This window comes from Megascapheus bottae, chromosome 18 (assembly GCF_031878675.1).
Source record: "Megascapheus bottae isolate mThoBot1 chromosome 18, mThoBot2.hap1, whole genome shotgun sequence".
Lineage (NCBI taxonomy): Eukaryota > Metazoa > Chordata > Mammalia > Rodentia > Geomyidae > Megascapheus > Megascapheus bottae.
The window spans coordinates 16,259,806-16,285,652 of record NC_143526.1 but is presented as its reverse complement, the minus strand read 5'-3'; the positions used below and the strand labels follow the sequence as shown (position 1 = coordinate 16,285,652).

At 41.8% G+C, this 25,847-nt stretch overlaps 1 protein-coding gene across 1 annotated transcript in view; it reads left to right on the top strand.

Annotated features, from left to right (window-relative positions):
• The window catches only part of Pcsk2 (proprotein convertase subtilisin/kexin type 2), a 250,074-nt gene that overhangs the window by 206,357 nt on the left and 17,870 nt on the right, over positions 1–25,847 (top strand). Inside the window, exons 6-8 of the mRNA XM_090351960.1 lie at positions 733–809; positions 11,592–11,680; positions 17,381–17,556. Of these exons, the coding sequence (XP_090208086.1) occupies positions 733–809; positions 11,592–11,680; positions 17,381–17,556 (342 nt within the window). The remainder of the gene's footprint in view (positions 1–732; positions 810–11,591; positions 11,681–17,380; positions 17,557–25,847) is intronic.

Here is a 25,847-nt window from a genome sequence, read left to right as displayed (position 1 = left end):
GACAGAGAGAGAGACAGAGACAAAGACAAGACACAGAGAGACAGAGAGAGAGACAGAGAGAGAAGACAGAGAGAGACAGAGACAGAGAAGACAGAGAGAGAGACAGAGACAGAGAGAGAGACAGAGAGACAGAGACAGAGAGAGACAGAGAGACAGAGAGAGACAGAGAGAGAGAGAGAGAGAGAGAGAGAGAGAGAGAGAGAGAGAGAGAGAGAGAGAGAATAAGCCTAATCCAGGCGCCAGTAGCTCACACCTGTAATCCTAGCTACTCAGGAGGCTGAGATCTGAGGATCCAGGTTCAAAGCCAGCCAGGGCATGAAAATCCCTAAGACTCTTATCTCTAACTAACCAGAAGTGGCACTGTGGCTCACGTGGTAGAACGCTATCCTTGAGCTGAATTGCTCAGGGGCAGGGCCCAGGGCCAGAGTTCAAGACCCATGACCTACATAAAGGAACTTAGGAAGGATGAAAGGGAGGAAGGAACTAGGAAGAAAGGAAGGAAGGAAGGAAGGAAGGAAGGAAGGAAGGAAGGAAGGAAGGAAGGAAGGAAGGAAGCTCTGAGAACACTCTAGCTCTGTCCCAATTTGCCAAACACTGACCCAGAACATGTCTTTGTGTCTTTGTACCACAGCCCACCAGGCAAGGACTATAACATTCAAGTATGGCTCACCATACCAGTCCCTTAATGAACCTCTGGCTTTATTGATCTAATGATATATCTTGTGGTTTCAGAATGCTGAGGCAAGTTATGACTTCAGCAGCAATGACCTCTATCCATACCCTCGGTACACTGATGACTGGTTTAACAGGTAAGCCAAGCCTTGTGAGCGCATTTGACCTTGGACTTTAGGGTTTTACTTTATTTTGTTTTACCTAAGCATTGATTATTACCATGAAAACCATCTCTATCACATTCCACTATGTTTAGGATTTTCTTTCTTCTTAGTGGCTATATGCTCCAAATATGTAGAGTTATGTTTTTTTAATATTATAATGTTGCTCAAGAATTATCTTTTGACTCTTTTATTCTTTTGAGTAAGGAACGATTTGTCGGTTAATCTATTAAAGAGAAGATAAAACAGAAATAAGACATCTTGACCACAAGGGAATTTAAAAGGAAAGAAAAGAAAGAAAAAAGGGAGGGAGGGGGGGAAGGAAGAAGAGAAGGAGAGAGGGAGGGAGGGAGGGAGGGAAGAAGAGGAACTTTTTGCTTCATGGTTCTGCACTGGTGTATTTTTGAAAAATGTTTCTGCTTATAACCCCTTATAATTACTCATGTAATAAATGACAAAGAATAAATGCAGTTGACAGAGGTTTGAGGAAATGTTGGGGATCAAGTGTGTGTGTGTGTGTGTGTGTGTGTGTGTGTGTGTGTGTGTGGTCATAGTAGTAGTAGTAGTAGTAGTAGTATGGGGTCTTGAACTTGTGGCTTCATGCTCTCGCTCAGCTTTTTTGCTAAAAAGAAAAAAAGTGGTTCCATGAGCCATACATCTGCTTCCAGCTTTTTACTGGTTGTTTGGGGCTTAAAAAGAAAATCTCAGATTTTTCTGCCCAGGCAGGCTTCAAAACACAATCCTCACACCATAGCCTCTTGAGTAACTAGGATTACAGGCCTATGCAACTGGCACCCAGCCAGAGGGAATAGAGTTTCAACCATGCAAAACTTCCCAAATGATCTGTCCAAATGTATGTTTAGCCTACTGTTACCACTAAAGATATAAAGGTGCTTCAATGGTGAATGGCACAAAGGAATGTAATATGTGAGGGCAGAACCCAGTCCCCGGAAGGGATGGGTGGAGCTGGGCTAGAGGGCGGGGAGGTTGATGGAGCTGATGACAGTGGTCAGGATGCATCGTGTTCATAAATCGACCTGTTGAATCGAAACCCCTTTGCACCACTGCTTCATCTGCAGCCTGGAAAACAACTCTGCAGTGCTTTGGTGTGTGTGTTTGAAGAATAAGAATGTATCTTTTTTTAAGTCTAAGAACTTTGGGCATGAATTCATTCCATGTCTTAGAACCCTAGATCCTAATGCCTGCTTAGCAAATAAACCATGTGTAGACGCAGGAATGTGAAGTTAGCAACTAAATGTCACTACGGCAGGGGTTAGGTGTAATTGGCAACAGCAGGCTGGAACGCTGTGTTGAGAAGGGCCAGCCTCAGCCCAAATGACTGCCAGCTCTCTGCATGGAACATCGGGAAAAGACCAGGGCAACATGTATAACAACTACTTTCTAGCTCTCTGGAAATCATGGGTACTAAATTAATTTTTGATGGATTGATCCAGGCACAAACAGTATATCCAAGTGAAGTTTCTCCCAAATCCCATATTTCAAATCCAAGCACAATCTCCCTCAAATCAAATCTTTTGTGAGATAACAGGAGAATAATTCTTAAGAAAAAAAAACTGGAAGCAAAGCCTTCTCTCTTAAATATTTTCATTCACCAACTTTTCCCCTGAAAGTACCATTCTAAAACCTCTAATTAGAAGTAATTAGTGTTTCATGTAATAAAATCCATCATTGTCAGCAGTAGCAATTTCCAAAGGGTCCTTTACCCTGGGACACTGAGACAGTGACTCAGACAAGCCTGAGCCCCATATCCTAAAGAAGCCAGTGACTCAAGACGGCTGACCGCTGAATGGGTTTCCCCCAATTATCGGGCCATTTTCTAAGATCCCTAGCCACCATGGCTTGTTACTATAAAGATTAGATGATGCCTTCCTTGGCTCCTGTCCCCTCTAAACTGACAATGACAGAATGACAAGTCAAAGTTTGACCTTGCTTAGCATAAGGAAGATGTAAATAACCAATCTTTCTTCTTGAATGGAGGATATATTTACTCAAAATTCCCATGAGGATGAAATGACTTTGAATCTTCTATAGGAATTATATCTTGAGGTAGGAGGTTAGAGGACAGATTGAGCTATTGAGAAATGACACCCATCACGACTTAGTCATTGATAAGGCTGGAAGATGGGTGACACAGAGCTCACTCTATGTTTCTATGATGTTAATGTTTCATATATATGCATATATATATATACATATATATATATTCTTGGCTATGGAAGATATTTTCCTGAGAAAGATAAAATAAGGAAGTTAAGATTTCTTTGGGCTCACAATTTCAGAGGTGTCAGTCCATCATTATCCAGCTCCATTGCTTTGGGCTTGAGTCAAGGCAGAGTATCATGATGGTGGGAGTATGTCAGAGTAAAGCAGCTCACCTCATAGTGGACAGGAAGCAGAGAGAGCAAGACAGAAGGCATCCAAGAAAAGGTCTAAGCCACACACTCTTTGGTGGAAATGTGAATGACTATATGGACACTCCTAGTGACTCATCTCCTCCATCTAGGCTCCATTTCTAAATGTTTCCAGCACGTCCAAGAATAGTGTAATAAGAAATTTACCTTAAAATGCATAGGATATTAAAAACAGGCAAGAGTTCTATGATACTCATAAGCCTACTAGCTTTGGTATGCAAACTTCTGAGGAGCTTACGGGGTCATATAAGAAAGAAACACATGCTCAATTCCTTACAATCAGATATGGCCAGTGCTAACATAGCACACTGAGGAGAACTAACATACATTGAGCAATTACTTTCTTTAAGGCCCTGATTCAAGGTTTTACACATATTTAATCCATTCATTCTCATAATAATCTTCTGCATAGATATTATATCAAAATCATTCTCACTTTGGAAACCAAGGCACACAAGTTTGCATGGGTATTATTGGCCCAAATTCTGAGAAAAGATAAGAAGTAGAATTGGAGGTGGGACAAATATCCAAATTAGGCAAAGATAATGAGACAAAGATGGAGGAATAAGTTATATTTGGGAGGTGGTTTGCATAATGGGTCTGGGAGTTGGAAACTGCAAGGAGAAGCATTCTAAGAAGGTATCATGGAAGAGATGAGACAGGAAAGGTTTAAACACCTGCTAAGATGGGAAGGGTTCACAGTTGGCTGAGAAAATGAGTGCAAACTATAAATGGTAATTCTTTTCCCATTACCCTCATAGGGCATCTCTACCTGGAGGTCCCATGACCTTGAGCTCAGCACCTGCCCTTGACCAGTGCAGGATCTGCTACTGATCATGAATCTTTCACCAACTGCACAGCTATAATGTCATGTTATGCTCTCCCCGGATGTTTTTCCTAGGCCTTGGCACTGAATCTTGCCCCTCATCTCTGTTCAGCATCTTGATGCCCTGGAGCGATGCTCAGTTCTATATACACTGAGATTCCAATAAAGAGTAGCTGTTGTTTACTAGGAAGGGGTTGTTGCCATGGATGATTCCAGCCACTCTGCTTGTCACAAATGCTTGTTAGGACACAGGAGTGATTGCTGTCTGGGAACCAGCCAGCAGCTCCCCATTGCAGGGTCTTCATTTGCTGTGGAAAGTAGAAAGTAAAACATACTATAAGAAACACCCACAATAGCTCAAAAGCCATGCACATAAAGTCATATAGGATGAGACTAAATGAAATGAATTCTAAGATATGGAAACAAGAGGGTTATCTTTGTGATTATTGTTCTTAATGTACTATGTTATTTCTTTTCTCTTTTTTTCCTCTTACGGTTAATCTCATGTGGCTACTGTATCTGACTTTGAAACCTGGTATATTGTATATATGTTTATTTGAAATAGGGAAGGGGAGGGGGAAACAAGAGGACTGGGAGGGGTGGGAGGAGGGAAGCGGGGACAAAAACATGAGAGGGGGTCTCAATATATGAGAAGTAATGCACCTATTACCTGACAAATGTAACTGTAACTCCTCTATACATTACCCCGACAATAAATTTTTTAAAAAAGAAACACTCCCAAGCAAACATGTAAAATGTTCCACTTTTTGATGAGAACCCATGTTCAAAAGCATCCCATCATTTCTCGATTCTCCTGACACTTCAAACCATTGCATCACACCCTGTGCACTTCTTATTCATCTGTTTCCCTTCAAGTCTGCTTTTCTTTTCCCTTTTCCTTTCTAGCAATCCTAGGGATTGAACTCAGGGATTCATGCAGGTGCTCTATTTCTGGATCCACACTTTCAGACTCTCAAGGACATTTCTTTAAGAGCATATGTAAAACTCTTAATCCAGGAACTACTTATGAAAATAAACATCATACACACACAACACTGCCTTTCGTGACTATGAGTATTAGAATGTCTTGATTGGATTTGGTAAGATCATTTCTTTTTATGAGCAGAGACAATGTATGTATTCCATAGCCAACTATTTAATAATTACAGGCAGTCTTTCAGCTCCAGGAATACAGCTGAAACAGTTGAGAAATTTGCATGCTGAGTATGATTGTTGCCTAACTTGCATTTAGAGGAGTACGTTTGACCAAACAAAATAATAACGATAACTCAAATTACAAAAATGAAGAAAATGTTGCAAATATAATGAGCATCAATAATGTACATAACAGATATAATTGATTTGCTGGGAGGCATTAAGATCTAGCATCACATTTTTTTTCTCCTGGCTGACATTCAGTAAATATTGATTGACTGGGTGGTGGCTGGGTGACCAACCTTCTCAGTCATGCTGAGATGTTGAGCAGTCTTGACATCTGTCCATTAGGGCTGCCTGCTACTCACAAGGTTTGTGGCCCATGTTTTGTCAATAATCTTGCAGCCTGGCTCAGCGTTAAGGCAATGTTTGGTGATGCATTGCAAATCTGTATTCCATTACTGTACTGTTGTCCATAAAAATCTCTCTTGCATAGCATTTCTTTGACAGGCGCTCACCACTGAAATGTCATCCCTGTGATATTTATGAGGCATCAGAAGATACAACACACTCTATCTATTAAGCCCTAAAGACTAAGAGAATATGGATTAGATGTGATTCCTGAATGCAAAAAGTTTACCATAAATCCAGGAAGAGAGGAGATATTTATTGCTCAAACACCCAAAATGGAGGATGGGAGGAAGGGAAAGAAGAGAGAAGGGGATAGGGGAGATGTTGAAGGCCATTTATCTCTATGTGAGCTAATTTGGTTGATAGCATTAGTTAAACCTTCAAGTAAAAAAAGGATTTTTCAGTGATTAGCCTTTTTTTAATAAAAGTCATGTTTCATTTCAAAGAATCTGTTCACCAGGCAGTAGAAGAAGAACATGAGAGAAAAATGGCTCTCTCTGGCTTCCTATCTTCACACTGATGTAAGCTGATTCTTTACCCCAGTGGCACTTAATGGTTTAGGAGGAGATGAACATATTTTCTTCAGGACTTTATGGATTAATTTAGAAGTCACCTCCTGGACAATAAAATTACAACTGTTTTCAAAGACCTAATCTAACTTCTTTTCATGTGAGCTCTGAGATTGCCTCCGTAAGTCGATATTAGCTTAAAGTTTGTTGCTTATAGCTAACCTTCTCTACATCCAAATCAGAGCAGAGTGAAATCCAATAGAGTATAATTTTGCCAGCTATTTCAAGCCATTGGAGAAATATCATGGTTTCTTTTTTATTTCTAGTCCTGTACCTGGAATAGACAAATTCCCTTTATCTAAATTATTCTTTGGATGAAAGGAAATACACATAATATAGATCTAGGAGTTGTGGGAAAACATATAAAGACTGTAAAATAAATACCTGGATGTTGGTATAATCAACTCTGCTTTAGAACCTGGTGTGCCTGCTATGTGGGTTGTTGTTTTGTTGTTTTTTATCATCTTCAAGTGACAATGATTCTTTTTTTAAGACTGCAAAATGAAGCAGATAGGATTGACAAATATAACTTTGTGTGCATTTTTTGGTATGAAACTAGTGATTTCTGACTCCATTTTTTGTCTATAAAATGGTACAAGTGCTGCTGCTTTCAAAGCCTGTACTCGGGATGAGAAGCATGGCTACAGATTGCATGTCCAGAGCCTGGTACACAATAGAGACTCTGTGTTACCAAACTGCAAGTGTGAATATCAGTAAAGGGCTTTCTATAAAAGTTATGCAATATTCCAAACTAGCTTAAAAAGCATAGGAATATATACCAAAGATATATGGATGGTCTGGTATAGCACCCATTATTTACCTAGACCTCCACTCTTTCCTGCTCAGCGCCAGGTTGAACTTCTTGGCAAAAGTGAAGAGACATGTTCCTCAATTGCTAGTCAAAAGAGGACTTACTTCCAGTGATACCTTGTATATCTAACACAAGGTTTTGATGGTAAGGGAAATCAACAAGCCTAACATAGGACCTCAGAAAAATGGAAGGACTTTTTACTTCTATAGAAAGCACCAGAGGCTGGTCAACAAACTTTAGGCTTCCCCACAATAGCCACCTCTCACTTGCCACCTACCCTAGCCTATCCTGCCTTAGTTACTCATTCAGTTCTGAACAACAGTCTCTTGACAACCTCAAAATCTTGCTTTGGACATTAGTCAACATACATGGTTCACACCAAAATAACTATCCAATCTATATTTGAGCTACAATGTATCTAACTTTAAACTTCTGTCTCTACAAAGGATACATATTTTCGTGTGTGTGTGTGTGTGTGTGTGTGTGTGTGTGTGTGTAAGCTAGATTTTAGCTTATAAACTTACATGTAAATACCTTGCGGTGTGCAAGTGAATACAAATGTATTACCTAAAATACAATAGACTCAAGTGATAACTCAATTAGTTTAATTCCTTAGAAAGGAAAACAAAGTTCAGCAAAACAAAACGCCAGGAAGCTGGTACTTGAAAGGAGTAGGGTGCGGTCAAGGGGAAAGGCGTGGACAAATGATGAGAAGAGAGGGAAAAAATGCAGTCAAAAACCCAATGTATAGCCTACAAAATTAAGACAAATGAGAGAAGGGGTGGGTAAGGGAGAGATGAGTAAGAATGCTGAAAGGGCTGACGTTGATCAAGATATATTGTATTCATGAACTGCTTTTGGCAAGTCCTTTGTATAGCTGATTAAAATAATTTTAATTAAAAATAATTTAAATTGTTAAAACAAAACTTCTGTCTCCAAAGACATGGCTGAAAAGACTTTAGCTACTGTTACAGAACTTTGGCCATCAGGAGAGTCTGTAGATCTCATTCTGGAGTTTCAAGCCTCTGGATTCAGAGATATTAAAGAGAAGACAAATTCAATGAGCAAAACATTTTGTAACTTAGTCCATTCACATAAGGTCATTTTCACCCTTCAGTCTCCCTGGGTTAATCTCAAAATTAGCCTGCAACCTAAAGTTAATTCCAACATATCTGTAAAAAAAAAAAAAAGAACATACCCAACATTTTTTTATGTTCGCCGGGTAGAAGGTGCATTGCTTCTCGCACATTGATATCCCTTCTCGTGTTTTTATCCCCATTTCCCTCCCCTCACCCCCTCCCCTCAACTTCTTTCTCCTCCTATTTCAAATAAACATATGTATAATATACCAGGTAACAAAGTCAGATACTGCAACAATATGAGATTAACCAAAGGGCAACACAAGAGGAGAAAAAAAAAAACACAGTATATTAAGAACAACAGTCACTCATAATTAAGCTCTTGTTTCCATGTCCTGAGGTCCATTAATTTGGCCTCATCCTATATGACCTTATGTATCTAGAGTTTGAGCTATTATAATCCTCTGCTAGGAGAGTCCTAGGTTTGTACTAATTATTACAAATGAGGGAAACCATGGAGCCTATGTTCCTTTGGGTCTGGCTTACTTCAATTAATATGATTTTTTACAAGTCTTTCCATTTCTTTACAAATGAGGCGATGTTGGTTCTTTCTGATGGCAGCATAGAATTCCATTGTGTATAAATACCATATCTTCATGATCCAATCAGCTACTGAAGGACATCTGGGTTGGTTCCATATCTTTGCTGTGGTAAATAGTGCTGCACAACAAAATTTTAAACCAGGATAGGAATTCATTCCAACTCAAATTGATTGTGTGGAGCATTTGTGGGAAAGATTTTAATTATGTGTAGTTAGCTCTAAGTAATAAATGCAAAGATATACTATTGATTTACAAAAAAATGATGCGAGAAACATAAGCAAAAATAAAAATATAAGCCAAGCACAGATGGTTTACAACTATAATCCTAGATACTCAGAAGGCTGAGATATGAGGATCATGGTATGAAGCCAGCATGGGCAGGAAACACTTATCTTCAATTAATCACAGAATAAATCAGAAGTAGCGCTGTGGCTCATGTGGGAGAGTGCTAGCCTTCAGCAAGAGTTGCTCAGGGACAGCACCCAAGCCCAGAGTACAAGCTCCAGGACTGACCAAAAAAATACAAATACGAGGCAAGAACTAAAGTAAAATAGGAAATCAAATCTTAATGAATGGGATAAAATCGAGCCTGGAAACAGTTGGAGAGATAATTATTGAAATGAAGATTACAGTGACTCTTTATCTAAAACCTCTAGCAAACATTATTCTTAGTCATGAAACGGGGATAACATTCTCTTTAAGTCTGGAAATGATAAGAATGTTGTCCATCATCTCTTTTATCCAACACTATGCTACATCTTATAACCGATCAAATAATTATAGATCTGAAGAAAGCCATGAGGAAATTATAAAACTTTGCAAAGATATCAAAGCCTTTTTGACTTGTAGAGTGACATGCTAAGTTCACAGAGAAGGAGGAGGAACAATATGAAGATGTCAAGTTAATCTATCAATTCAACATGACTTTAGTTAAAATTTCAACAGCATTTTTCAATGGAACTAGACAAAATCATTCCAAAGTTGATATGGAAAGACCAAGGGCAAAGAATAAAAGAAGACAAAGAGGAGGGAAAGAAGAGAAATAAATGGTAGGGAGGAAATGAAGATAAGAAAGAAAAAGAATGGCCAGACACCACTGGCCCGCATTCAGAAAGTTGAGATAAGAGGATCTGGATTCAAAGCTAGCACTTGCAGGCAAATCCCTGAGATTCTTATTCCAATTAACTAACAAAAAAGCCAAAAGTGGAAGTGTGGATCAAGTGGTAGCGTGCCACTCTTAGCAAAAATTCAAAGCAACAACATGAGGCTCTGAGTATTCTCATATCAAAAGAAGAAAGAAGAAAAGGAGGAGAAGGAGGAGGAAAGGGGGAGAAAGGGGAGGAGGAGGAGGAGGAGGAGGGGATTTACAACAGAACAGTAAGAAAGGAAAGTTTCATCTGCCAGATACCAAAACATCATAAAGCCATAATCATTATAAGTGTATAGTATGAAAACGAGGCGTAACAAGCAGATCAAAGAAATGGAACAATAAACCAAGAAACAAAAGGAAGCTTAGACTTTCGGAGGGAGTCTCAGTCTAGGCACCACCCCATGATAAGAAGCTAATGTGTTTCCTCCCTTGGTGGTAATGTTGAACCAATAAAGGTTAACTCTTCACATGAGGGAAAATAGATACCCATCCATATAATGAATATAAATAAATTTCAAGAAAAATAAAGATACATATATACATATATATATATATATATATATATTGTGTGTGTTACTGGGGCTTGAATGCAGGGCTTTTATTGACTACGTAGACTCTCTTATTTTGATCCACGCTTCTAGTCCCTTTATATGTTGGTTATGTTGAAGCAAATGCCCAAGATGCACTGGGCTGTAGTTGCCCTGCTTGTGGCTTCCTACATAGCTGGTAATAAGAGGTGCACCGCTGTGCTCTGCCATGCATTGGGATAGAGTCTCTTAAAATTCTTTTTGTCTGAGCTGACCTCAAATTACAATCCTCCTATCCTATATCCCTAGGTTCGACCCCTTGGTACCACATACATAGAAAAACCCAAAGTGGTGCTGTGGCTAAAGTGGTAGAACTCTAGCCTTGAAAAAGTCCAAAGACAGTGTTTAGGCCCATTATAACTTAAGAAACAACACAGCAAAGCCAGTCAAGGCCTCATGGCTTCTGCCTGTAATGTCAGCTACTTGGGAAGCAAAGATCTGATGATTACAGTTCAAGGCTAACCCTGGCAAAAAGTGCATGAGACCCTACCACACCCAACAGCTGAAAATGGTGTCCTTTCTCCAGATGAGAAGTATAACTAGGAGGGTCACAGTCCAGGGAAGTCTGAGCAAAAACTCCAGACCCTAAGCCAAAACTATCTAAAGCAAAAAGAGACTGGGGAATGGCTTAAGAGATACAGTGCTTTCTTGGCAAGAGCAAGACCCATAGTGCCATCAAAATAACAGAGAGAGAGAGAGAGTGACAGAGAGAGAGAGAGAGAGAGAGAGAGAGAGAGAGAGAGAGAGAGAGAGAGAGAGAGAGAGAGAGAATCAGAGCCCATCTAACAAGTATATATCTATATTATTTCATTTTTTAAGGAAACTTGTGTGTTTTCTGCAGGAAGACACTTCAAATTTTAAAGTAAAGATCAAATGTTAAGGTTGAAAATGTTCTTAGAAACCATTTTATGAAAGCAAAAGACCAAGGTCAAGAAGGCCGCGGGTATGAAGTGGAGGATGAAAGGAGACATTGGTCTATATAGACAGGAAATGAGGTGGGCCACAGGCTGGCTCGACCCCAGTCGGGCCACTGAAAAGAAGCAAATTGTCTCCAGCTGATAGAATTTGAGAAATCGCCTCCAAATTCTTTTCAACAAGATATCTTACTTGTCTTTTATTTTCCCCCACACCCCCAGCCATGGAACCCGATGTGCAGGAGAAGTTTCAGCTGCAGCCAACAACAATATCTGTGGAGTTGGGGTGGCATACAACTCCAAGGTGGCAGGTAAGGTGGCCCTATCCATGCTGGGCTGTTAGTCCCACAGCTGTCCCATTCTGGTCTCCTGCCTGATGGGACCAGGTAGAAAACAAAATCCCACTAGGGTAGGTGAGACATGGTGCAAGATAACAAGATTGGGAATATTTTTGTGAATCATGATGTTCACAAACAGGTTAAGGTATTTTTATTGTAAGTGTTAACACCAGGCACAGTAAATTCCATGGATCATATAAATGCAATATTTACAAAAACTACGCATGACCAGATCCCAACACCCTCCTCTACTTACTCCTCCGCTACTCTCCATAAGCCCGAGTAAAACCACAAGCTTGTTTTTTAATTGTTTTTGAGCTCTATACAAAGGAATTGTAAGCTTGCTACTCTTTCCTGTGTGTATCAAGGACTCTTTTTTGGTTTTTTTTGTTTGTTTGTTGACATAACTTCATTGTGTAACCCAGGCTGGTCTCAAATGCCCTGGCCAACTGTCTCAGTCTCTTATATACTGGGATTATAGGGACATAGCACCACACCCAGTTGTCAGTAATATTTTATGGAGACTCAAATATAGACTGAAGGATTTAAAAACAAGTTATGTACAAAGTGTTCATAATGATATTCAGACGATTTAAAGTACTTCATACAGTATATTTCATTCATCTTTAAGGAGATCTGTTCTTAGTTTTGCTTTCTGTTTTTTTGTTTTGCTTTGTTTTGTTTTGTTTTTCTGCCAGTATTGAGGCTTGAACTCAGGGCCTGAGTGCTGCCCCTTAGCTTTTTTGCTCAAGGTTGGCATTTGAATTACACTTGTACTTCTGGCTTTTTGGTGGCTAATAGGAGAGATAAGAGTCCCATGGACTTTCCTACCTAGACTACCTCCAAATCATGATCCTCCACTGCAGACACCTTCTTAGGACATTTCATTGAGTGGGATACTTAACCATGTCTTCTTTATAGAGACTAAAACCTTGTAAATGGGAGTGGCAAGTCACTGAATGTTTGTAAACCAGCATTCCACTCAGCAAGACACAGACAGACAGACAGACAGACAGACAGAGACAGACAGTGAGACAAAGTCCAGGATTCTTGAATTTTCATTAAGATGTCCAAGAAGGCAGTGGCTCATGCCCAGCTTTGCATCAAATGAGTTCTTGATTCATTCAAGCTGAATCATCCAGCCTTGTTTTTTCTTCCTTCCTTTTTTTAAATAACTGTCTCAATTTTATTTTTCCATAAACTGGCTTTGTACTGACCTTGTATTTCCACATGATCTCCCTACACTTAATTCTTTCAACACCATCTCCTGGGAGACCTGCCTGATGAAAGTGGGAAATTTCACAAGGAATGCTTCTGGAGGTTTCCGGAATGTAAACAGAGGAAGCTTGGCCCGGGATGTCAGCTCTTTAACTTTGTGTGCATCCAAAATGTCAGGAGCAGTGATGAGCTAGGGGGAAAGGATTTCATTCCATTAATATTTTATAAGCCAGGTTCACACCTTGGGATGGTAACTGACACCAGGCAGATTCTCTAGTCACAAGGGAAAGCTGGAGACAATTGAAAATTTCAGACCTGAATTTCTCATTTTCAATGATGGTCTTCAGAGTTTTTAAGGCTCTGTATGCCCTTAGTATCTGGCTTTTTTAACAAAAAGATTTGTAAAGTAACAGCATTTGGCACTTAAAATAGGCACTGGTTGTGGCTTCTTAGAAGTAGATGAGGATTTCTTTCCCAGTCTCCTTATCTCTTGTCTATCTCTTGTCTCTCTCCTTTCATTATTTCCATTCTGTAAACATCTAAGCTGCTCAAAAGTGTATCTAATTTTCCTGTTTTCTTAGTTTGGATTCCCTAAATGCAAAACTGAAGACAAGGATTTGGGTGCAAGTAGCTTTTTGGAGTGGGGAAGGTGGGGTGACCCTAGAGTGGGGGAGGAGATAGCTAGGGGAAGGAAGCCACAGAATGTAGATTTATACATTGATCTGTCTATGCACAGCTGGAGCTAAGCCTTGCAAGTGGCTCTCAGAATGGACCCCTCACATAAGGTGGGAGTAGACTCACCAGAGCCTATGACTCATTGGCCACTAACACTCTCACTAGCTCCTGTCAGCTCACTAGGACTGAGCAGACTTCAGCTAGGGAGAGAAAGTCCCCTATCCAGAGACCTAGATGGCTGGAGGCGCCTCTGCCTCCCCTACCAAAAGCAGTTAATTTAATGCTTCTGATCCACTGAAATAGATAGATCTGCAACCTGCCACAGGGATTTTGAGTAAATAGGCTTCCTTTTCCACTCCTTTAGCCCAGCTTTGCCCCTTGTGGCTACTTTAACCCTAACTCTACTAGCACTGGGCAAGCTAATTCCACCCTGTACCCTTCAGGGGACAGAACATCCTAAGGACTCCCGGAAGATAGTTGAAAACGAATTCAAGCAACTTAGGAAAGTCAGCTGGCATTTTATTACTTGTTAAGAATCAGCCAAATTCTTCCAGGAAAAAAGAAAAAAAAAAAAAACCTTCCTTTCCAGGGCTAATCTCCAGAGAGGACTACACTGCCCTCTAATGGCCTATTGCAGTCACTGCTGATCTCTGGAAGTCTCGGAGATGTTAGGGTTTAGGCAGTCCTTCTCTGGTCTAAAAATGAATAAGCCTGAAGTTTTAGTGTTGACTCTTATTGTAGGAATTTTTTAAAGGGTTTAAATGAATTCTATAATGATTCATCTGAAAACAGAAAAGGGAAAATGTGAATTAATGTTATTTCAAGACTTGATTGCCTACTGAGTTTTGGATTTATAAACTTTGCTCATATTTCTTCTTGTTGATTTCCAGACTTTCTTGGTATGTCATAGATTGAGCCCCAGATTGGTTTCAGTTAGTGCAACTATCTTCTCCATAACTTTCATATGCAGTCATCCATCTATCTGCTGTCCACCTTATAGGTGGTGCTGAGGAAGGACCCGGTTCAACTTTCCTCCATCCATGGAGTCAATGTTCCCAACCGCCTCCCTGTAGTAGTCTATCCTGTCTGGGCATACTTGGCTAAACACAACTCAGACTAAAAATCTCCTAGCAAATACAGAAGAAAGTGTAGCCACTGTTCTCTTTCCCTCCTATCTGCTCTTCCCTCTGCCCAGAACCCTTCCCTATACACTTGATGGCCACTTCCTTTACTTCCTTCAGCTCTCAAGAGCTCCTTGCTTCCTCTGGCATTACCTCTCTAGCCACGTTACTTATTCAGACTTGGTAAAGAAAAAAGCAACCTACAGGTTTCCTTCCTAGCACTCACAGCTGTTGGTTGATTATTATTATTAATTATCATAAGTATTTTGAAGCAGAATTTTTAGGCATTTGAAACCTACTGTTTATCACTGTCAGAATGTCTTGTGATTGACTCTACAGCAATGAATCACTTTCATAAATTACTACTATTTTATTAGCCAATAAATCTTACAGCACCTCAGTGACCTAATAACTATTTCATTCGAGTTTTTAAATAAACCAATTAAAAATCACCATAAGCACAATGATTAATAAGTTTTCAGACCCTAGAACTTGAATGTGTGTAAACATGCTCCTTAGCCTTCGAGGATAATATTCGTGAGTGCCTAAAGTGACTCTGATGTGCCTGGGCAGATGTCATATTCATATGCACTCTTGGCAGCAGGGGCAAAGAAGAAATAATTCTGCTCTAATCCACTGGGCCATGCCAATCCCATACCACTAGGAGGGTCAGCTGTGGTACCAGCTGAGCTGGCAGATAAGTTAGGACTCTAGATAAATGGAAGCAAGAGAGTACCACACTCTGCGGTAGTCAGCTTCTGCCTGATGTGACTGACCTCACCTATGGAGCCCCATCAGCCAGCAAAGCATCCTACAGACACGAAGAAACAGACTCCTCACTCCTTTGGCATCCCTCTCTACCCACCCACTCCTGACATGCACACTTGGTCCCTAGAGCTCCTAAGCATCCAGAGTCCAGGGAGAGGCCCTCCCGCAATGCCCTCAGACCACATTGGGCCTCTATCTTGCTTCTTAATGGTACTGTAGCTTGCAAGGCTAATACTGCATCTCATTCAATTAATGTACGCCTCATTCCTCCTGAATTTAACACAATTAAAAGAAATGTTGAGCGCCTGACTGTAGAATATGAATGAGGATGCTTGCAGTCTGTGACCACTCCTGCCCTCTGGGATGCTAAAGCAGTCAGAAGATTAATATATGTCAGCTCCGGTGTTTTCATGCAATATGAAGGGATTCCCATTGGGGTGAGGAGGAGAAGAAACTAAGGGCAAGAGTTGCTAAACGGAAGAGGGTAGTAGGCACGAGTAATTACCACTAAGCCAGCTCTGACAAAACCCCAGCTGTCTTTGGCTGGTTGATGGGGAAATCGGGGTAACCTTAATCAGAGTTGAATGTCTATCACCTCCTCATTGAGGTGGGCTGCTCAGGCATTAAGACAGGTTTGAAAGCATTTGAGCTTTCTCCTCCACACCACACACACACACACACACACACACACACACACACACACACACACACGTATGCACACAGCAAGTATAAATTCATGCAAAAACTGTGCTGTTCCGTTTATTCTGTGGCCTATTGGCCATCTTCACTGTATAATTTTTTTTCAGGCAAACCCAAAGTAAATGTAGAGTTTCAGACTATCTCCTGATAAAGCATAAGACATAGTTTGCAAAATATTCAAACGAAAGGCTAGATTTATTCCAGATTAGGCTTCCTATAATAATCCAAAAAAATGTAAATAAATGAAAAAAAGTGTTAATTGCAGCAGACCTCATAGATGTTAAAAAAAAAACTAAGTGCTACACAACTTGCCACAGATTATCATCACCAATTAATTTCTCCCAGGGGGAGGCCCACTGCTGTAGAAAGCAAAATGGCCAAATCAGCAGTCCTTTGAAGGTTGTGATGGATAGGACACCAACTCATTGGCTGCTGGAGAGTTCACTGTGGAGAGGCTCTTTCTGGATGGTCAGAGAATGATGTGCACCATGGGAATAGAAAAAAAGCCCTCTTCTCTTCTCCCTGCAACCCTGTGAGAAGCTCAGGTTTACCCTACTTAGTCCAGCATGCCCAGATACCTCCCAGCAAGAAGGCATACCTAACTGACAGCAGAAACACAAATGTCACCCATAGATGATGGGAGGGAATGGAGGGGCTGCATCACGCATTCCATTGCTAACACAGTGTAAACTCTCCGGCCCATCATTCCCCAGATATCTCCCCTCAGCTATACTGACCTGAGAGCCCCTCTTTCCTCATCACACCTCAAGACTGCCCCTGTCCATCCTTGACCTCTGGAATTGCACCTTAATTATCAGTTATCAATTGTCTCCTCTACCTGTCAAAGGTTTTCTCATGAACCATGGCCCGTCAATGTGGAATTCCTGCAGGCTGAGCTTCCAGGAATCTCTTCAGCAAACATGGTCTCTTAACATTAGGGAGTAAAGTTTGCTAAGGGAATAAATCCTTCTGCCAGTAGTCCCATAACATAAGGCAGGAGCAAGATCTTAAGAGAAGTGACAGGCCATCCAGGCACGTTTCTGATCATTGGACTCCAAACTGTTCCCTGGATCACTCAAGGTTGTCATCTGTTCTAACCACGCCCAGCACCCAAGCTCTTCTCTATTGCCATGTCTCCTGAGAACTAAGAGTATCCAAACATGGTGTCATTTATGCTCCCACCTATCCACAGGTATCCGGATGCTGGACCAACCATTTATGACAGACATCATTGAGGCCTCCTCCATCAGCCACATGCCTCAACTGATCGACATCTACAGTGCCAGCTGGGGCCCCACAGACAACGGGAAGACCGTGGACGGGCCCCGAGAGCTCACGCTTCAGGCCATGGCTGATGGTGTGAACAAGGTAAAGACACCCTTGCCACCATGAGGCCCCACAAGATGGGAGCTGGTGAGTGAAGTCATGGTGACAGGACCAGAGATGAAAAGCCAGGGGAAGGCAGGGGAAGAGGTGAGGTTCTTTTCCTGTGTGTTATTCAGATCCTATGAGAAAAAGGACTCACCAAAACACTTTGAGCAATGCAGGAGACTTACAGGAAAGGACATCTCTGAGGGATAAAGAGAAGCAGGTAACAGAGGAGATAACAGGGTTGCACCCCTGTAATGAGGAGAAAGAGTCTCAGATGACTGCCCCGATCAAAGGAAGTTTCTGCTAGCTTTATGGGTTATCCTCAACCAAAGTCACCCCTCCTGGGCATCACTGGACCTGCTTACCTTCCCCTCCATGCTCCCTGGCTGATCGGGACCAGCCTACAGGAAGTATATTTTCAACCCACACTGGGTGAGACAATGCAAAGGCAGGAGCTAGAGGATAGCTCCACTGTACTCTCATGATAAGAGATCCAAGCAATCAATTTTATGTCCATAGGTTCCAAATACTAGCCTAGGAGTAGACCAAGAGTCAAAGAAAGGGGCCAGAGGAAGAGACACCAAAGAGAGGACAGCCTGAAGACACTGCACACTGCCACATATTGAGGGGACTGAGGTTTCTTCTCTGAGGTCGTGGAGTAAGGTGCACCCAGGACAAGACAGGAGCCCAGACTTAGGAATTAGAGTATTGCTGGGTCAACTCTCCTCTTTACCATTCAGGGGCTGAGCATCCAGCAGCAAGTGATTTAACCCAGATGAGCCTATTTTCTTGCCTGTAAAATGGTCACAGCGTCTGGTCCTTCAAAGGACTAGTGTACACATGAGATATATGCATGAGACAAACATGCATGTGCAAGGCATTGGAGAATGCCAAACAATGGGTGAGTGTTGGCCCTGGTCATGACTGACTAGGCCTTCAGAATGTCAAGTTACTGGTAAACAGCATTGTTACCGATGTAGTTAGTGAAGATGAGGTCACATTGGAATTGGCTGAGCCCTTAATCCAGTATGATTAGTGTCCTTATTTTGCAAAGGGAAAAGTAAACATCTAACAGAGGGAGAGACTACCAGAAAGTGAAGGCAGAAATGGCTGATAGAGCTACAAGCCAAGGATGGCTAAACGTAACTGGTACCACATCACAAGCTGGAAGAAGGGCAAGGAACTTTCTTCCTCAACAGTCGTTGGATGAGACTCTGATATTGAACTTCTAGCTTTCAGAAGAGCTAAGAAAGCTATTATCCTCATACCTCAGCCACCTGAGTAACTAGGATTACAGGTATGAGCCACCAGCGTCCAGCTTCAAGGTCCTTTTATACTCCCACTCAGAGAACTGATCATTAGGCAATTACCAGCACACTCCAGTTTCCCTTAGTTTAACAGAATTGGCATACTCATGCAATCACCCTAACAATAAAGGCAAAGTAAGACCTTGATAACCCTGAAAATTCCCTTTGGAAAGGTGAACCACTGGAGGAAAACACCAGAAAGCTTAAATCTTAGGTACCCCCAAGATTACAAGTTTTCTGATCAGAGTTTCAAGTTACCAGAAGAATATGAAGGATAACCCCACAGTTCCACAGAGTTTGATTTATACAAGGGTCTCCCAGAAAAAGCATCTGGTAACAATGGCTACATTGGAGCATGGTTAGGAAATAAAGAGGTGATATTTTCTTATGAGATGGTGGTGATCTACTGTTGAAATTCAGCCCATGTGAAGACCCTGATATTTGAGTGGCACAAGGGAATGGTGGGAAGTGACATTTCTGCTCCATATTTAGGTTGAACTTTTGGGGGAGGGGGCACTTAAACCCAAGACTGAGAGCTTTTCTTTGTTTTCCTCAAGGCTAGTACCACTTGACCCACAGCTCTACTTCAGGTTCTTTTTAAGTGATTCTGTTCTATTTTATGTTTGGTATTCGTGGGAAGTAAAAGTGTCATGAACTTTCCTGCCAGGGCTGGCTTCAAACCAAGACCCTGAGATCTCAGCCCTGCCCATGAAAAGCTAGGATTAGAAGTGTGAGCCACCAGTGACCTGGTTTAGGTTGAATTTCTGACACACAAACAGCTCATCTCCTTAACACTGTGTGGGGCTGGGGAGGAGCAATGCCACATCTGACCCAGAACCAGATGTCAACCTGGCCCAGGGGAGCATGTGGCAGATGCCTGCTTTTCACAGACAGGCATGTGTTTGTTACCTGAAGCCACAAGTGATAATGCGTGTTCTAAGTCAATGACGTGTACCCCAAGTCAATGATGTGTGCCCTGTGTCAACATTTACAGGACAGATGGCACTCACAGCAGAGTATCCCTGAGCAGCCCCTGTCAGCTTCCACGGGCATCTGAACTCCCTCACCAAGTCTCTAGGCTAGGTTACGTCCTGCTGCCCCATCTGTCACGTCCTCAGCTACAACTAAGTGAGATTGTTCGGCAAAGCATGCCAAGCACACCAAAACTTAAGAGAAAAAAAAAACCATCATGACTACTTTCAGATGATAGCATGTAAATGTTTTAGGAAAAAAAGTGATGGCAGGTGCCAGTGAGTCCTGCCTGTAATCCTAGCTCAGTAGGCGAAAAATCTGAAAATGGATGTCCAAAGCCAGTCCAGGCAGAAAAATCAAGACTCTTATCTCCAGTTAACGAGCAAAAAAAATTCCAAAGTAAAGCTATGGATACAGTGGTAGAGAGGAAGCCTTGAGAGAAATAAAAAAGCATGAGCGAGAGAGTGAGGCATGGAGGGATGGAGGAAAAAAAATGAGGAAGGAAGGAAGGAAGAAAGGAGGAAAGGAAGGAAGGAAGGAAGGAAGGAAGGAAGGAAGGAAGGAAGGAAGGAAGGAGAAACAACAGAGTATCCATCTCTGAAAGTTAACAATTACCTCTCACAGAGGCAGTTTTAGTTGTCTAAATCTTTGTATCTCACATGTGTGCTTTGTTTAACTAGTATAAAAAGAAGGAGGAAGAAGAAAAGAGATCTGAACCAGGGCACACTGTTTGCCACAAACACCACCACTCCCAGTTTCACAATGCCTGCATGACACACAAACCTCACCTACTCCTAAGTTCACCTAATAAATACGGCGTGGTCAAGAAGGAAGGAAAGAAGGGAAAAAATTACTTTGCTTATTTCAATTTTGTTAACTTCATAGTCCATGTGTTAGTATACAAGTAAAGCCTGTTTCACCTGATAGGTAGAAAATGGGTGACAGAGACCCCTGAATTCTGAGAGAGCTTATTGTTGCTTTTGGCCTTGGCCCTAGGCTCTCCTAGTACCAGACCCTGAGACAAAATGGCAGCTTACGATCTGAGCTGAACTCCAATTTGAGTTGGAATTGTTTAAGAGGTTTGAGTTGATATTATCTGGGAGGCAAAGGGAATGCAAGAATGAGTAGGAAATTACTTCTGGACACAGAATGGGTGGATTCAGATTGTCTAATCAAGACAAACTCACTGGGAGCCCAGGAAGCTGGAAACATGGTGAGCACGCATCTGTTAAGTGATCCCAGCTTGCAATAAGAGTGCAGCAGCAAAGCCATTGACGGAGGTACTTTTCAGGGGAGAAAAATGCAGCTCTTGCAAGGAGGAATCGAACCCAGGGCTTCATGCATGCTAGGCAAGCACTTTGCCATGGATGGTCCAGCTATGACGAGCCATGATAAAACATGCTGTCTTACATGGTGGCATCTTATTTTGCTCTGGCAAGCAGAAGGGAAATTCGGGCCACCCCAGAGGAACTTTGAAGGTGACAAATGACTCATGAGGCTGTTTCACATCTGAAGGAAGTGCATGCACTGGGGACAGCCCTGCCGCATTTTGGCTGACTCCGATCCCTCCACCCCACTTCCTGTTCATCACTTTTCAAGACTGTTACCAGGAAGAATGATTTAGGAATATTTAGACAGGAAAGTTTCTGAGATGCCCAAAAGGCACCGTATTATTGTCCATTTCCTAGTGGTAGGGGCAAAGAAGAGGTTACAGAAGTGTGGATAGATGCCTGGGCAGATTGATGAATCCAGCATGGGCCGGGCAAGGCCCTGGTGCCACCTGCTGAAATGTAATCAGAGCATGGGTCAGACATGTTGGCAGCAAATGCCAGGGCTTCTGGCAGGCGATGAATGTCTCCTGCCACAAAGTTCTCAAGAGTACTCCACAAGCCCTGATTTATGCTCTTCAGCCTGACAGAAGCTCTGAACAGAGCAGGGACTGCTGCAGTACGCGATCTGCGGCCGGGCCTCTGAAATGATACGTGCCCTGCCAATGCTTCCTCCATTTCTGGATTCTAGGAAAGGAAGGAAAGACAGGTTAGTAGGCTCCAGGTGATGTTTCCTGAGGCAAGGTCTACCTGAGCAGCAGTGAACAGGTTGGGAATCCACAGTGGGTAGTCCTCCTTTGGTATGGCTACACTTACTTAGTAAGGAGTTAAGATTCCCTCCATGTCTTCTCATGGTTTGGTAGCACTACTTTTGAAGGCTGCATATTTCACCATCTACATTTCTAGCATTTATTTAGGCATTCACCAGTCCAAGGCATCTTGGTTACTTTCAATATTTTGGCAATCACAAAGACATCTGTTATAACATCCAAGCATAGGTTCTAAGTACACAAAGCTTCAACTCCTTTGAATAAGTGCCAAGAGTACTACCTCTCAGTCATTTGGATAAGAACAGATTTAGGTTGGATGATTTAGTTTGGAGTTTGACCATTCTGCCAGGTGCACCACAGTATCTTGTTTTAACTGACATTTCCCTGAGGTCCTGAGTTGTGAAGCATCTTTTCATATGCTGATTTGCATATCATCTGCATATTTCCCTCCACAAGGTATCAGTACAAGAGCTTACAAATTAAGGGAAAGAACTTCATAAAGGAATGTCTTAAGGGGTTAGAGCTTCGTTAAGTCTTGCACCGTGAACAGTAAAAAACATAAGCATATAAACGCAACCTGCAGAGAAGACATATGTAACTGAAAACAACATAGTATACCATTTTATCCACAAAATTAGTGACCCTGTCTTTGAAAATTAGGTTTACTGAGCCCAGCACCAGTGGCTCATGCCTGTATTCCAGCAACTCAGGAGGCTGAGGTCTAAGGATCACAGTTGGAGGTCAGACCAAATGCGAAACTTCGCAAGACTTATCTTCAAATATCACTTGAGCTGGTAGAGCATGAGCCTTGATGGAAAAAAGCTAAGGGACAACATCCAGTCTCTGAGTTTAAGCCCTAGGCCTAGCACAAAAGCACAAACCTTTCTTAATGCAGATGTTGTAGTTTTGCTCTTCATAGAAGACTGTTATAAATTGCTCACCATCCACCAAATGGGTGTTCAGCTAGAATCCAGTTCCACACATTCCTGTACCCCAGTACATACCTGCATCCCAGCTAGTGAGACTCTCTCTAAGAAAGGTGGGGCTCCAGTGAGTCAGCCCCTCCATCCTAAGCCATACAGTGAATGGCTGTCCAGGAGACTTAGTGAACATTGGGCAGGGGGTAGGGGAGTGGAGGCTAGCCTAGAAAGTTTGCCTTTTCCTAAACACCCAACCATATTTTTCTTTTCTGCCCACCCCAACATCTTAATGTGGCATTGGTCATGCTTCAAGATGTTACTGCATTTTATAAAAATCATATTCCTGGGCCAGAAGTGTAGACTAATGGCAGAGTGCTTATCTAGCTTGCACAAAGCCCTGGATTCCATTCCTCAGTACCACATACACAGAAAAAGCCATATATGGTGCTATGGCTCAAGTGGTAGAGCTCTAACCTTGAGAAAGCTCAAGGACAATGCCCATGCCCTGCCATGAGATCAAGCCCCAAGACTGGCAAATATATATATATATATGTATATTCATTATACAGGTATTAGTGGTTCATCCTATTAATCCTAGCTACTCAGGAGGATGAGATCTGAGGATCATGGTTCAAAGCTTCCCTAAGCAGGACAGTCTGTGAGACTCTTATCTAAAATAAACTACTTTAAAAAAAAAAGCTATAAGTAGCACCATGACACCAAATGATACAGCACTAGACTTGACAAAAGCTCAGAAACAGTGCTCAGACCCTGAGTACAAGCCCCAGGACACACACACACACACACACACACACACACACACACACACACACACACAGACAGAGACCACATTACTGTATGCTTACAGCAGGGGTTGCTTTGTCTCCCCAGGGGAACTGAGATAGGATGGTGAATTCCATGGCTCATCTCCTCCATTCATCCTGAGCCACATCAGCATCTCTTTCCAAGGATGCCAGCCTTATTTTATTATTTAAGAAGTTGTACAAAATGGTGACAATGTATCGTGACCAGTCACCCTTCCCATCATTCTCCTTCATCTCCCCCAGCTCCACCCATCCCTCAGTTTTCCTACTTTTGTTTAAACCCACATACATCGACTATTACAATTGCATTCTCCTCTCTCCTCCACCCTTCCTCTCCTCATGTGTTTACCCAACTTCCCTTGACGTCACCCTCCCCACACACCTCAAGTACCAACTTCCTGGTATTTAACTATAAGTCTGTTGTTCAAAGGAGTTGGATTTCTCCCTTGCAGAGAACCATACTTCAGTTGATATTACTTGCATTAAAGACCCTGTGTGGGGCCGGGAGTTTAGCCTAATGGTAGAGTGCTTGCCTAGCATGCACGAAGACCAGGATTCAATTCCGCAGTACCACATACCTAGAAAAAAAAGCCCAAGTGGCTCAAGTGGTAGAGCTCTAGCCTTGAGAAAGTCCAAGGACAGTGCTCATGCCCTGAGCTCAAGCCCAGGACTGGCAAAAAAAAAAAAGACCTTGTGTATGTTTACATATATGTTTCTAAATTAGAATTAACTTCCTTATATGAGAGAAAACATATCTCTCTGGGCCTGACTTATTTCACTTAACATAGCTTTTTTCACGTCTATCCATTTCTTTGCAAATGATGTAATATCATTCTTCCTGATGAATGAGTAAAATTCCATTATGTATATTGCATATATATATATATATATTTCATATATTCTTGATCCTTTTATCCACTGTTGGGCTGTTTCTATTCCTTTACTATGGCAATGAGCATGGATGTGCAAGTAGCTTTACTGTATCCTGACTTGTAATCTTCTGGATAAATTCACAGAATTGGTTGGTATTGCTGAATCATAGAGTAGTTCTGTGTTTAGTTTTTTGAAGAATCTCCAAACTCCTTTCCACAAGGATGCTATTTTTTGCACTGGCTGAGTATGTGTGTATGTAGATGTGTGTACAGATGTGTGCTTGCACGTGCATGTGTGTATATGTGGCTAAGTGTGTAACTTGTAGAGATGGCCCACTTTTTCCTTGTTCTATTTCATACAGCACTTGTTTGGATGGAGTTTGTCAGTGGTGTAGATTTACCAAGAAACAGAGCAATTTCCAGCTAGTGCTGGAATAAATACGTATTGCGTTATTGACTCAATCAATCACAGGCTAATTAACTCCCTGCCCCATTAGAAACATGCAAAATGCAGCTTCTCGTCGTCAGGAGCAGACATCACTGGAGGTTATCCAAATCAGCTCTCTTCCTTCTAGCATCTCCACTTCAAAACAATGAGCTGGGCCTGGGACCCTGGCAGCCTTATATAAACAGGCTTTCTTGCCAATAACTTCTGTCTTCTCAATCTAGACTAGGGGATCACCAAGCTTCCCTGAACCAAGCTGCATACCTGCCCCTCACCTCTCACAGTCCAGCTCCTCCCCCTACCAGCCTAGGGAGAAAAACAAGTAGCTAAGCCCCAATGCCTCCAGTGGGAAGAAACAAAAAGCAACAGACCCTATGCTAGGCTGACAAAGATAGAATAAATACTCCTAGAACACAAGCGAAGGAAAGCACAAAGATGAAAACTCTTAAGTGCAAGGATTGAACTTCTATACTTCTATAGCAAAGTATAAATATACATACAGTTCATTTTTCACTGAAAGATGATAAATAAGACTGAGAGCAGCTTGGTGGTAGGAGTGAGGCATGGCTCAACTGGTAGAATATGTGCCTGGAAATCACAAGGCCCTGAATTCAAAATCTCAATACTGTTGATAAAATAATGGAATTTTAATGACTTCCCCCACCCCTATAGAGGTGCTTTTTCCTTTTCCTTCCCATGCACCTTTTCTGTTTTTTAAAATGAGCATGTACTACCTTTATAGCTTTTCTAAAAAGCAGCTTGTTTACAAATTTTAAGGAGCTTAAATTGTAAATCTAGCTTAAATTGTAAATCCAGGTGACTTTTTATATCGGATCCTGTTGTGTCTCAC